Raw genomic sequence first — 13,009 nt, forward strand, 5'->3', positions numbered from 1 at the left:
TGGGTGATCCTGCGCTCCAACCTCTACTTCGCGCCGGGGCTGTTCCTGGTGCCGCGGTTCGAGGAGGAGCTCCGGTGGATGTTCCCGGCGAGCGACACGGCGTTCCACCACGTCGGGAGGTACCTCTTCCACCCGTCCAACGAGGTGTGGCAGCTCATCACGAGCTACTACACGTCGTACATGGCCAGCAGCTTCCAAGAAAAGATCGGGCTGCAGATCACCACCTTCGCCTGGAACCCCGTGCCGTTCGAGGAGTACTTCAAGCAGGTCTCGGCATGCACGACGAGCCAGGAGAAGATCCTGCCGGCGGTCGACACGACCCCGGGCGTCCTCCATGAGGCGGCGGCGTCCAAGGCGGTGCTCGTCAGCTCAGAGCACCCGGAGTACGCCGAGAAGCTCAGGTCCACGTACTACGAGCACGCGACAGTGACCGGGGAGACCGTCAGCGTGCTGCAGCCCGTCGGCGGCGGCGCTGGGAACCTCTCGCGCAACCAGAAGGCGGTGGTGGAGATGTTCCTGCAGAGCTACTGCGACGTGTCGGTGGTGAGCGGCTGGTCCACCGTGGGGTACGTCGGGCACGGGCTCGCCGGGGTGAAGCCGTGGCTGCTGCTGGCGCCGAGGAACCAGACGGCGGCCGACCAGCCCTGTGTGCAGGCGGCGTCCATGGAGCCGTGCTTCCACGCGGCGCCGAGCTACGACTGCAGGGCCAGGAAGAAGGGGGACCTCGGCGCCGTTCTCCGGCACGTCAGGCACTGCGAAGACGTCGGCGATGGCCTCAAACTATTTGACTGATTTTTCAAATGGCCCCATAAATTTACAAGCAGGAAAGGGCTGCAGAGTGATTCAACGGTGTTGTGTGAACTTCTCTTGTTCAACCAAAAATAATAGTGTAGTTGTTTTGCTAAATGTTCTTACTTACTTTAAGCAAAAGGAATATAGACCCAACACATTTCATTTTATTATGGCTTTATAAATTCTCAGACAGCTCTGATGCCTTACTGTTTTTTGGACTTATTAATTTGCATTCTGGGAGCAGTAGAGCCTCTGGAAACCATCAGAGACAGAAATGCTCATGTGAGAGATAACAAATCGTCAAGCTAAATGACGAAAAGAAAACACTGTCAACAGGTTCAGAGGTATGCTTCTTCTGATTCTAACGAAGACAGCTTCATTGACAAAGAGAAAAGATTGCAAGGTTGGTGACAAGCTCAGACCGACGAAATCAGATTTCATTTCTGAACGATAAGTACAATCGGTGTAAAAAAAATTGTGTAACCTACTTGATACATGTACAGAGGGATCATACCATAGGAAATCAGCAAACTACGGAGGTTCACTTCGAATGTGTCTTCTTCCTATTCATGAACATCATCGCTATGGAGCGAGGGAAGAAGGACTTCCGCGCCTTTGGCTCTGCTGCTGCAGTTGTCGCGATGGTGTCGGCTCTACCTAGGCCTCCTCCTTGCGCATGAGAAGCAGACGATCCCGCTGCATCAAAAGAGCATGCACTATCATTCAGAAGGCAGACACCGGGAATCGCGAGATCGGCATCGCCCGCCGTGTAATGTTGGCCATGCTTGGCTCTTCTTTTCCTCAGCTCGTTCTCCATTGTCAACTTGTTGTCTTGTGCTGTGATGACTTTCTCATGCGCGTCCCTCAGCGCCTCCCTCCTTTCATCAATCTGTTTGGTCAGCTGATGCAACTTATCCAAGCTCCTCACCTCTCCCTCCTTGGCCTCCTTGATCTTCTCAACTGCCTCCATAACCCGCTTCTTAGCTCGGTCATCGGCTTCCTTTGCTCTCTTGTTCAACGCATCGTAGTCTTCAAGTGGTACCATCATGCTCTTGTCACTTCCTCGGTTAGCTTGGGGATCTATTTCTCCCTCCTCTTTGTATTCTTGCAGTGCATTTGCTGAGGCCATTGCAATCTCTTCTGATGCTTTAACCGCGAGTATCTCCCTTGAAACTGCTTCTTGCTTCAACTGGACAATGTTGACGTCTGCCTTAGCTCGGTCTGCCTCTTCACTAGCCCTTGTAACCTCATCGCAGGCCAACCGAGCCTTCGCCTTTGCTAGTTGTGTTTCTTGAGTAGCCTTCTGTAGCTCTATGGGCATTTTAGCCGCTTCTGTTCTCTCCTGTACAACGCTGAGTTCACGCATCGTCTTTCTCAGTTCTTCCTGGAGAGACGAGACAGAAACTGTTGCATGATGCACTTTATCTTTCAATGCTGTGAGGTCTGCCTTCTCCTTCTCTAGATCAGCTCGTAATGCAGCAGCAGTATTCCACAGCCCTTTCACCTCATCCTTGGCCGTTTCGATGTTTGTCCTCATATCGTCAAGCTCTTTCCTGGTCTTTGCCAGCTTCATCTGGACACTAACCATGGATCGCACTTTCTCTCCAACCTCGCTTTCCTTCTCAGGCAGTATCCCTTCCATATAAGCAGTAAAGTCACTTTGCAGATTTGCCAGCAACGCAGAAGCAGCTTCTAGCTTAGACTCAAGATCTTTATTGGCCGAGATCTCGCCATTCAGCTTTTGAATCTCCTCCTCAGCTTGCTTCAACTCATTCTGCGAATCCAGCTTTTCTTGCTCATACGCCAAAGCCACATTTATTCTTCGCTCCTCTGCTATAATGTGGGTAGCGTGCGAAGAGGTAAGTGACTCTTTCAGTGAGATGAGCTCAAGGGTAAGGTCCTCCACGATCTTCTCAATCTCCTGAGACGCGGCAGTGGATTCATGTGCTCTAATCTCAGCATTCTCCCTATGCGTAATTAAAGCTGTGTGTTCCTTCTCAAGCTGCTCTAGCTCCTCTTTAACTGACTGCAAGTCTGCTAAGGCAGTCGCGTAGCGTTCTTTGGCAAGAGCAATCTCTGCCTTCACTGCAGCACTCTCTTTGCGAGCAATACCCTGTTGTATCTCTTTGTATCGTATCTCAGCGAGCTCTGCATCTTGCTGTGCTTGCAATGCTCCAGTTTGTGCTTTCTCCAGGCTTAATTTCAGCCCTTCTATGATCCGCCTGGTGCTACACAGCTCCTGCAGAACTTTGCTTTTCTCAACTTCTTCAGCTATGAATCTTCTCTGGTACTCGGGGCCTTCTTCCCGCACCTTGTCAAGTTTGAGTTGAACATTTTTACGCCTCTGAAAAAGGTATTAAAATCATAAGCTTGTAGAGCCAAGACAAGGCAATAAGAAGTACAATAAACATTTGAGAAAAAGAGCCATCACCTCTTTCCAGTCAAGAATCCCTCCAAATTTACTAACAGCATCTTTAACAGATTCAATCGGTGCTGCAGTTTCAACAAGAACTCTATTATCTAGAGCCTGAATGAAACGTTCGGCGATCTCCGCTGCCTTAAAAATGTTTCTTTCAGCTGAGTTATGGCGACTAATTTGTTGTTGTTCCTTCCCTTCAAGCTGGTCATGACAATTTTCCTCTACTTTGTTTGCACGACATTCATTAATTGTAAGGGAACCTATATCTTCACTGAAATTTCTATTGTGACCATTCCCCTTAGATTGGTTGTGGCAAATCTCCTCCCCATTCACACGTATATTATTAATTGTAAGCGAACTTAAATCTTCACTTAAATGTCTGTTATGACCATCTGGGGAACTTTCAGTAAAAACAACAGAAACAAGAGGCTTTGAATCAGTCAAGTTTTCCAGTGAGCCGGCAGTGTCTGGAACAACAGCTACTTGATGTACCCCTTTAACATTCAGTTCCTCCTCTTGCTGCACCCCTTTGACATTCAGTTCCTCCACTTTCTGCGCTCCTTCAACATTCAGTTCCTCCATCCCACGGCATGCAGGAATTACGCGATGGTGAGTTCAAATAATTATCATGGATAGCATTACTATTGGGTACCTGAAAAGTAACTAGCAAGTTAATAAATGAAACATTATGCTGATATATGTTCAGGAATCATGACTACCAAAATTATATGAGGTAGGTTAGCATTGCTTGACTGGCAACCAGAAAGGACGCATACACTTATAAATCTTAATAATTTCGTATGAGTTCAGCACTTCTCATATATCAAGTCAATTTATGTCAACTTTCATAAGAGGACAAGAGCAGTAGAGCTCTACCAGAAAACTCCATGCGCACTTTTAGTATTTACATCAATAGAATTAATCAAATATATATATATTTGATGGCAGAGCGTCTGCCCAATTCTTATTTGTGTTGTTAGTTGGCCCTTTGTGCTGGCAAAAATACACATCTAGTCAAGTTGCTAGGTGAACTGCGTGCTGGCCATCTGATCTCCAAGCAGACGAGATAAGCTATGCATCTCGATGAACTCAGGATAAGGCACTTATATTTTGCAAATACTTTAGTTTCTAAGACGATAGCCACCATGACCTTTTGAGGGCTACTCTGGCTTATCTAAGCTTGTGCATCCACTTACATAAGATTGTGTAATACCAGGTAAAGAGCTTATAGTTTGAAAAGCATCAACCTGTACAGTGTAATATCGTGTGCAATCCTCATCTATCATTTCACATTCTTCCTTACACTTAAAATTGTTACCGAGATTGTTAATTTTGTTTGAAAAGGACTAACCAGGGGTCCTAGGCCGAGTGTTTGACAAAACACTACCACTTTAGGGGTCGTCGTCCCACAGAACTACCACTTTTTAAAAAGTGGTCGAAAACTACCAAAAAATCTTAATTTTGTGACTAAAAACTACCAGTTTCAGGTAATAGACAGTTTAGACGATTTAAACATGTTGACCGTTCAGTTGACCGTTATTACAGGTGGGACCCACACGTTATTCTTCTTCCTCCTCTCTCTATCTTTCTTTGGCATTTTCACAAACAGCTTCTGTGCATGGGAGGGAAGGAGGTCAAACTCCGGTGACGCGCCCGCCGGGGAGACGCCCCTGCTGCACGCTGTGGTCGCCAGCTCCTTGCTGCCCGGCGAGGCGTCCTCCACGTCGTCGTCATCCTGGTTGCCGCCGAAGGCCGGCTCTCCCTCCCCCGGAATCAGGACCACCGTCGCGGCGAGCCCTTGCTGCCGGAAGCTAGTCCGTCGGGGCTGGCGGCGAACAGGTTGAGCAGCTCGTCGCCGACCAGATCCGCTGCCTCGCGTCCGCCGCCTCGCCGGAGTTCCCTTCGGTCGCCCCTCATCTCCGCCTCCCGTCGCTGGTGCCTAGCGCCGTCGCCCGCTTGTCTTGGTGCGCGAGACAACCCATGCCCCTGCGCCTGGAGAGCTATCGCGTGTGGGCACTGGGCGGCGGCGGCAAGTCATCGGACTGAAGTTGACTTTGCCGCCACATCAGCTCTGACGAGTGGGCCCCACATGTCATAAACGTGTTTAAATCGTCTAAACTGGTCATTTTTCAAAAGTTGTAGTTTTTAGTCACAAAATTAGCAATTTTTGATAGTTATCGGTCACTTTTTTGAAAGTGATAGTTCTGTGGGACGGTAACCTCTAATGTGGTAGTTTTTTGTCAAATACTCCAACAATTCTCCCTAGGTGGATTCCCAGATCTAGGTCATCTAAGTGAAGCATATATTTGTGCACAGGATTTCTCCATGTCTTGTGCTGGCACTGTCGGCTGAATTAAAGAGATATGCAGAGGCACTCTGTCGCCGAGTTGCCGGTGTCGATTTGGAGCCGCTGGAAAATACACAAGTGTGGTTGCGCTTGGCTGTTCTGAACAGTGGAAAGACATCGTCCTCATTAAATTACACATGAAGATGCTACCAAGTTGCCTCACAACCTGGAAGAATGATGAATTCTCGCACTGCTGCATGCTACTGGAAGCACTGAAGAAAAGGAAGACATCACTGTGATTCGGGATTCCTGTGCACCAGACATGTGTGTGGAGGCAATATCCGAATGGACTTGTAGGTAATTGATGTTTTCCCATAGAACCAGTTTTGTTGCACATTTAGTCTATAATTTCAAGTGATTATGAACTTGCTATCACAGGGTACCTTGTTCAAAATTGGGTGAACTGCTCACTGGCTGGATTGGGTTACTGGGTAATGTAGTTGAGTAGAAATTATGAACTTGCTATCACACTGGACCATTTTCTAAAATGTGATGACTTGTTTAGTGCCGGCATGGGGTTAGTGGAGGTTGTAACCATGCTCTTATGAACTGCAAGTACTTGATTTTCAGTTTGCAGGGATGTGTCCCTGTTCGTGGCAACTTAACCGATAAAATCTTCATAAGATAAAGTTTGTCTTCCTCACACTGCTCCGGAGAGTGTGGGCTTCTGATGTTGAGAAGGATATCTTGTCCCTTTTTTCTTCATTGATAAATATACAATAGTCATATACCATCAGCTCTTTTGTGTTTAACATTAGGTTGTTTATGTGGAAAAAAATGGGTGCTTTTCCAGTGTGAGTGTAGGATAATGTCAGACCCAAAGTATCTTTTTGTTCTGAATAATTGGTTTGCATTAGGTAATGAGGGTTTCAGTTTTATTTTTTCATCTTGCTCAAGTCCTTACATGATGATTCAAATAATTGCCTTGCTCTTAAAAATTGATGTTTGAAGATGTTAACCAGCATGTTTGCAGCTTCCTTGCATGTTCTTGAGCAATATTTGGACCCATCCTCCCATAAAGCGGTCTGGAGACCCTCGTCCTAATCTTTTTCGTCTGAGGCACGTTACAGGAAGCACTATTACTGAAGACCGAGGGGTCCAACTTTTCTACCATGTACCATTTGGAAGCACTAGAACTGGAGGCAAAAGTCTGTTGAAATTATTAATAGTAATGCTTGTTGAGTGGTGATCATTTTAGTTTACAATACTCAGTCTTGCCGATCATATACGGAAAATGATCCTCACATGATTTTGCCGGTCATATCACTTGACATGTACTGAAAAGTCTGTTATGTTGTGTTTCTGGAAATGTACATGGATGATTCAATTTTAGACGTGCTCATCTAGACGTGCTAATCGCCAAAATTCGGGCTTCGACATCCCACATCTCAGGGCTGGGTTCCACCGTTTGATCTCTTTCGCTGCGGTTATGTCCGTCTGGTGGTAGTCTTCGTTCTTCTTCCGGCCTGTGCGCCGTGTATGGCAGGTTGCCATGTATCTCTTTGAACCTTTGTTCGCCTGTTCCAGGCTCTCTGTTCGCTGGATTTGCGATGTTTCGCTATCTGTTCGAGTTTATGTTCGGGTTTGTGACGTTGCCGTGTGGCTTTATTTATAAAGTCAGGCTAAGGCCTTTTCTCTAAAAAAAATATTCAATTTTAGAGGTATGTTTAGTAATGCTTGAAGGGAATGGCTGAATTATCTCATGCACTCAAATATTTTATGGCAGGTATTGCATTTTTTTATAGCCGAAGTATGTAGTAGAAGCCAAGATTGTCCCACATAAACAGATATGTACAAAGATGGGGCATCAACGCTGCTGATTTGGGAGAGACTTGAGGTGTTCACTGCAAAAGTCTGGTTTTATATCTACTCTTAAGTGGGGGGTTTCTGTAAAATGTACACTTAAGTGGCGTGAGATCCTCCACCAGAATCTGTGCCTTCCATCTCCAATCCATCGGTCCAGAACTGTTTTTCTATTTTTACATCACAAGCTCAGCTTCTATTGTAGTTGCTCCCAGCCTAACACAGCCATTGACTTCCTCCACGGATCAAGAAGCAAGCACCTCTCTGTCTCGACGATGTCTGGACCAAGCAGACGGTGTTCTGGGGCAGCCATGCTTTGGTTGGGCTGGTGGTTCCGGTTGAGACATCATTCTTCAATTTTACTGTACATTTTACCAGTGCTCAGGGAGGGAGGGGAGGGGAGTAGTATAAATTGGTCTGATGATTGATATGACAGGGCATTTTTAGTAATTTCCCTCCGAGATTTGTTTTCCCGCTAAGGGTGTCTTTGATTTAAAGGATTTTTATAAAATCTTTGAAGAATTAGAATCTTTAGAATTTTTTCGTATATTGATCGTTTGATTTAAAGCATTGAATCCTGTAGGATTTTTTTCCTAAGGATTCATTTGTACTACATTTTATAGGAATTCTAATATACACTCCAACCTCTTGGAAGAAATACTTTATTTTTCCATCGCACAATCAAACAAACTTAAATTCTATAAAGATCCAATGGACATGTCATTCTAATCCTATGATTTTTTCTATTTCTGTGTTTTTGCAATTCTATGAATCAAAGAGGCCTTAAGCTGGAGCCCGTAAGGTCCTAGCAACGCAACGCTGTCGACAAATGCTGTATGACTTTTCCTCTTGAATTATTATTTATATTTTGACAGTGGCACGACGCTGCATGCGAAGACTTTTCCTCCAGAATTATTATTTATATTTTGACAATAACACGACGCTATACGATAATATGAATGGGTCAGAATTATTATTTATATTTTACTTCTATATTAGCCTCTCACCATGTCGTGCCGCTTCTTCGCAGAGGCCTCGATGAATAATCATCTGCGTGAGATCTGATCTGACCCGGCTTTGTGCCTGATGACTTATAAAAACCTAAGTGCGCCCACGATGATCGATGTGCATTCAAAGAGACTACTGCTAGCTAGCTTCAGAGTGGACACACACGATAAGCTCTCCGGCGTCGTCCAGGAAGGAAGAAGAACATTTAGAGATGGGCCACGCGAGCGCGGCCCTCCCCGTGATTGACCTCGCGTCCCCGGACATCAGCGCCGCCACCAAATCCATCAGGCAGGTAAGGTCGATCGATAAGCCAAGGCTTTCCCTGTTTGATCCATCATACACACACTAGCTAGCTACTTGCTCATTCCTTGATGTGTGCTCTAATTTGATCACCCTGTGCATGGATGCAGGCGCTGGTGGATTACGGCTTCTTCTACGTGATCAACCACGGGATCGACGGCGCCCTGATGAACAGCGTCTACGCGGAGAGCAGCAGCTTCTTCCAGCAGCCAATGGAGGAGAAGATGGCGCTGCGCAAGAACAGCAGCCACAGAGGCTACATTCCGCCCGATTTTGAAGGCTTCGAGGCTGACGCTGGGGGGAAGGGTAATAATAAACCAGCTGATTTAACCATCTTTACAATTTCTAATTTTCCTTGTTATGTTAGTTGACAACTCTTACGTTTAATTTGTGCATGCATATATAGGGGACCTATTGGAGTGTTTCCACATTGGGTCTGGGGTAGACGGCGAATCCAAGAATGATGTGAATCAGTGGCCGCCTGCAGGTAGGTACTAATTAGTTTATTACCCGGCCTACATTAAGTATGAACTCTTTCATCAATAACATCGGTACGCGTGTCTCAGAACGCTTTCCATCTTGGAAGAAGACAATGAAGTCGTACTACGAATGTGCAATGTAAGTTTCTTCTTCTTCCTCCTCTTTTCTGAATCATCAAATATTTATTCTTGTTCTAATATGTTGTTCGTGTATACTGTGTTTTCCTGCTAACCAGGGGAACTAGCAAAAGGATATTGTCCCTAATTGCTTTGAGTTTAGACCTTGACGCTGAATTCTTCAAGCCACATGACTCCGAAACAATTCTTCGGCCAATTCATTACTCAGGTAATTTATTAGATGTATGCTAACTAGCCTTTCATATCATCGAAGTGTCATATCCAGATGAAATTTTAGTTCTCTACACCTTCCTAGCTAGCTAGCAACTGGTTATATTTATATATTCGGTCAATTCACTGCAGGTCGGGCAATTGAATCGAAACATGGAAGTGATCATGGTGCAAACGCTCATACGGATTATGGAATGTTAACTCTTCTTTCAACAGATGGCACCCCTGGCCTGCAGGTGTGTGTGCATAATTCATCAGCTCTAGTTGCTTTATCATTTTAGCTAATCACACAACCATGCACACAAGCACGCACTATGTTTGTGTAGTTGGCATAATTCATCAGCTCTAGTTTCTTTATCATTCTAGCCAGATTCTTACTCTACTATGAGTGTACAGATATGCAGGGACAAGGATGGCCGTCCCCAGCTCTGGGAAGATGTTCATCACATTGATGGGTAAATACTTCTTTCCTGTGCTAATAAATTCCTTATAGAGTCAGGCACCCTTCATGGTCAATCTATTGCAAAAGTTACAATTACTACATATTTAAGCATCGTTAGTTTTATTTGTTCATCAATTAACTCTTTGGGTTGTGTCTTCCCATGCTCCTTAGAATTTTTTTTGACCTTACATATTCCAACGTACTGACGTACTTGCAGAGCACTTGTTGTGAACATTGGTAATTTGCTAGAAAGGTGGACAAATAATGTTTATAGGTACATTCTCTCTAAACTTTGTTGATCCTGAAGAACATTGGTGATTTGCTTAAAATGATTTGTTGACTAAGACCGTGATCATGTTTGAATAATGTCTTTAGATTAAAATCTGTATGTGAATTTTGATATTTATTCATTTTCCAACTTGTAGGTCTACCCTGCATCGTGTTTTGATGGTTGGCAAGGAGCGGTATTCAGTGAGTATACTAACTAACTGCTAAATTCAGAATGTTTTTGTTCAGCAGTTTCAATAGTTAGCTCTTGGGTTTCTTTTAAAATCATCTGAAAATTGGATTTATCGGCACTTCAATTTTCTTTGTCAAACTATCCAGTCATATTTGAATGCACATTATTATATATAAATTAAATTTCATAACTGCACTTGATGACATTAATATGATCACCCTAGTGAAGCTACCAACCTTGTATGCCTCTAGTTATGGGGTCAAGTCCTCCGGTTTGCATTTATTTTAAACTCAACATTCATAATTTTTTGTTGAAATTTAGGAAAAACAGCTAGTATCAGTAACCTACGATAATAATTCAAATCCAACAGCCAAAACCATCATTTAGAAGACACTAGTTTTCTGGTGATTTATACTGCTATCCATATTTTGCCGCACATAAGAAAACATTTAATCTTCATCTCATTATCTCGCTGTTTCAATATGGCACCTCCTTTAATAGAACATATATAGACACAACTTACACAGCACTATACAGAAACAACCATCGACAACCTTGGAGGAGCACGTACAACTTTAAAATTTAATGACTGATGATACATAAATGGAAAAAAATATTCATCAAGTGTAAATATATTTTATACAAGCTTCTTTCATGTATCAGGTGGCTTTCTTTGTTTGGCCAAGCCCAGATATGATGGTTACATGCATGGAAAGTTGTTGCAGCGAGGCAAATCCACCAAGGTCCTCTTCTAATAATATCCGAATATTTATTTTTATTTTTTGGCCTATTATTGTATCTCATGCCTTTGAAAATTGGACACCTTTTCAGATACCCACCTATTAGGTGTGGCGAATACTTGGAGCAGAGATTAACTTCCACATACAAATACAAATAGACTACTCTATCGTGGTAATTCCTGGCTGTAGTCTGTTTGGTTTTATCAGAAGTTGCCAAAAGCTTTCTGTTAATGCAGTCAAGTACCATAGTTGATGAATCATGGGGTGTAATCTCTATGTTTTTGTATCGACTTAAATTGAGAGTTTCGTAATAAATTGGGTGTGATGTTGTCTGATGATGTAATAAGGACAATTTGGAATATGATGAGGTGGCTAGTATCGGCTATATATTATATAATGTTTGCCTACAATAGTCATATGTTGTAACAAATACAGTCAGTTTTCGCATAAATATACACATATCAGAGTTTTATTGTAACAAAACAATTATAGTAAGTAACAGCGAGAGAAGGAGACGTAGAGAAAAAATAATTCTCCGAAGGTTTTCGGTCTATCCCTGTCAGCTTCGCGGCATGTAAAATTAATAAGGATCCCAGTGGTGTGTGTATGAACTCCCTTCACCTAACGGCAACCTTTCTTAATATACGGGTCAACTCTCTTTTTTTGTGGGGTAATATATGCGTCAACTCTAACACATCACATTGAGTACACGTTACAAAGCAGGAATTAAGACAAGGTGTCGGGTACCAAGTCTTCCCAATTATATTAAGCCAACTCTAATTATTAGCCCACTGTGTCTATACAAAAATGTGCCAACACCTAGACTTGGTATCCTATTCCAACAGCACATGAACTGTCGCGAAATTTGCAGGAAGCCGCGTTCTGGCTCTATTCCTATTAATTATATATATCGAGGAAAAGCTAGCATCAACAGTCCCTGGGAGCCCGTCAGTAGAGGAATCGTGAGCCAAGCCAGGCCCATTAGGCAGGAGAATGGATGCCACTAGCAGCGGCTGAGGGTATTCTCCTAGCAAGAACCACGTATCATGCGGTAGCAGTAGCCCACGAGTCAATCTCACATAAAAGAATTCAGAAAAGATTCAAATATTGTTTATAGATAATCTTGATCATAAACCCACAATTTATCGGTCTCAACAAACACACCGCAAAAAGAAGATTACATTGAATAGATCTCCACGAGAGAGGGGGAGAACATTGTATTGAGATCCAAAAAAAGAGAAGAAGCCATCTAGCTACTAACTATGGACCTGAAGGTCTGAGGTAAACTACTCACACTTCATCGGAGGGGCTATGGTGATGATGTAGAAGCCCTCCGTGGTGGATTCCCCTTCCGGCGGAGCTCCGGAACAGGCCCCAAGATAGGATCTCGTGGGTACAGAAGGTTGCGGCGGAGGAATTAGGTTTTTGGCTCCGTATCTGATCGTTTGGGGGTACGTAGGTATATATACACCAGTAGAAAAAGGGTCAAACGTGAAGCACATTAGTGCCGGTTTGAATTTGAGCCGGCACTAATGGTGGTGGATTCCCCTTCCGGCGGAGCTCCGGAACAGGCCCCAAGATAGGATCTCGTGGGTACAGAAGGTTGCGGCGGAGGAATTAGGTTTTTGGCTCCGTATCTGATCGTTTGGGGGTACGTAGGTATATATACACCAGTAGAAAAAGGGTCAAACGTGAAGCACATTAGTGCCGGTTTGAATTTGAGCCGGCACTAATGTGTGCATTAGTGCCGGTTCCAACGGCTAGCCGGCCGCTCTCATTAGTACCGGTTCGTGGAGAACCTTTAGCACCGGTTCGTGCCATGAATCGGTACTAAAGTGAGTGGTGGCAGGAAGTTGTCAGTCCGGGGGCCC

The 13,009-nt window shown here is 44.2% G+C and overlaps 3 protein-coding genes across 3 annotated transcripts; 2 read left to right on the forward strand and 1 right to left on the reverse strand.

The window, feature by feature from the left end:
- Positions 1 to 3: 3 nt before the first annotated feature.
- LOC125530791 (galactoside 2-alpha-L-fucosyltransferase-like) lies at positions 4 to 959 on the forward strand (the record flags this gene model as incomplete). The annotated part of the gene is made up of 1 exon (XM_048695192.1): positions 4 to 959. A coding segment is annotated over one exon (789 nt), but the record flags the coding sequence as incomplete, so codon positions are not given.
- A 203-nt stretch (positions 960 to 1,162) lies between these two features.
- Positions 1,163 to 3,863, reverse strand: LOC125530790 (protein WEAK CHLOROPLAST MOVEMENT UNDER BLUE LIGHT 1-like; the record flags this gene model as incomplete). The annotated part of the gene is given in 2 exon segments (XM_048695191.1): positions 1,163 to 3,136; positions 3,224 to 3,863. Coding segments are annotated over 2 exon segments (2,373 nt in total). The 3' UTR covers positions 1,163 to 1,333.
- Positions 3,864 to 8,432: 4,569 nt separating this feature from the next.
- LOC125530789 (2-oxoglutarate-Fe(II) type oxidoreductase hxnY-like) lies at positions 8,433 to 11,530 on the forward strand. Its single transcript, XM_048695190.1, has 11 exons — positions 8,433 to 8,661; positions 8,780 to 8,975; positions 9,076 to 9,156; positions 9,236 to 9,287; positions 9,385 to 9,494; positions 9,629 to 9,732; positions 9,893 to 9,951; positions 10,156 to 10,212; positions 10,364 to 10,409; positions 11,062 to 11,141; positions 11,230 to 11,530. The coding sequence occupies exons 1-11, from the start codon at positions 8,581 to 8,583 to the stop codon at positions 11,294 to 11,296; spliced, it is 933 nt and encodes a 310-aa protein (XP_048551147.1). The 5' UTR covers positions 8,433 to 8,580; the 3' UTR covers positions 11,297 to 11,530.
- Positions 11,531 to 13,009: the final 1,479 nt, after the last annotated feature.

Source organism: Triticum urartu, unplaced genomic scaffold (assembly GCF_003073215.2).
Source record: "Triticum urartu cultivar G1812 unplaced genomic scaffold, Tu2.1 TuUngrouped_contig_6562, whole genome shotgun sequence".
In the NCBI taxonomy this organism is placed as follows: Eukaryota; Viridiplantae; Streptophyta; class Magnoliopsida; order Poales; family Poaceae; genus Triticum; species Triticum urartu.

What these genes read in the sequence shown, in the direction of transcription:
- LOC125530789 (XM_048695190.1), top strand. Translation starts at nt 8,581, where the DNA reads ATGGGCCACGCGAGCGCGGCCCTCCCCGTGATTGACCTCGCGTCCCCG. An exon ending in CCACCAAATCCATCAGGCAG is followed by an intron (nt 8,662 to 8,779) that starts GTAAGGTCGATC and finishes GCATGGATGCAG; the next exon opens with GCGCTGGTGGATTACGGCTT. An exon ending in TCGGCCAATTCATTACTCAG is followed by an intron (nt 9,495 to 9,628) that starts GTAATTTATTAG and finishes AATTCACTGCAG; the next exon opens with GTCGGGCAATTGAATCGAAA.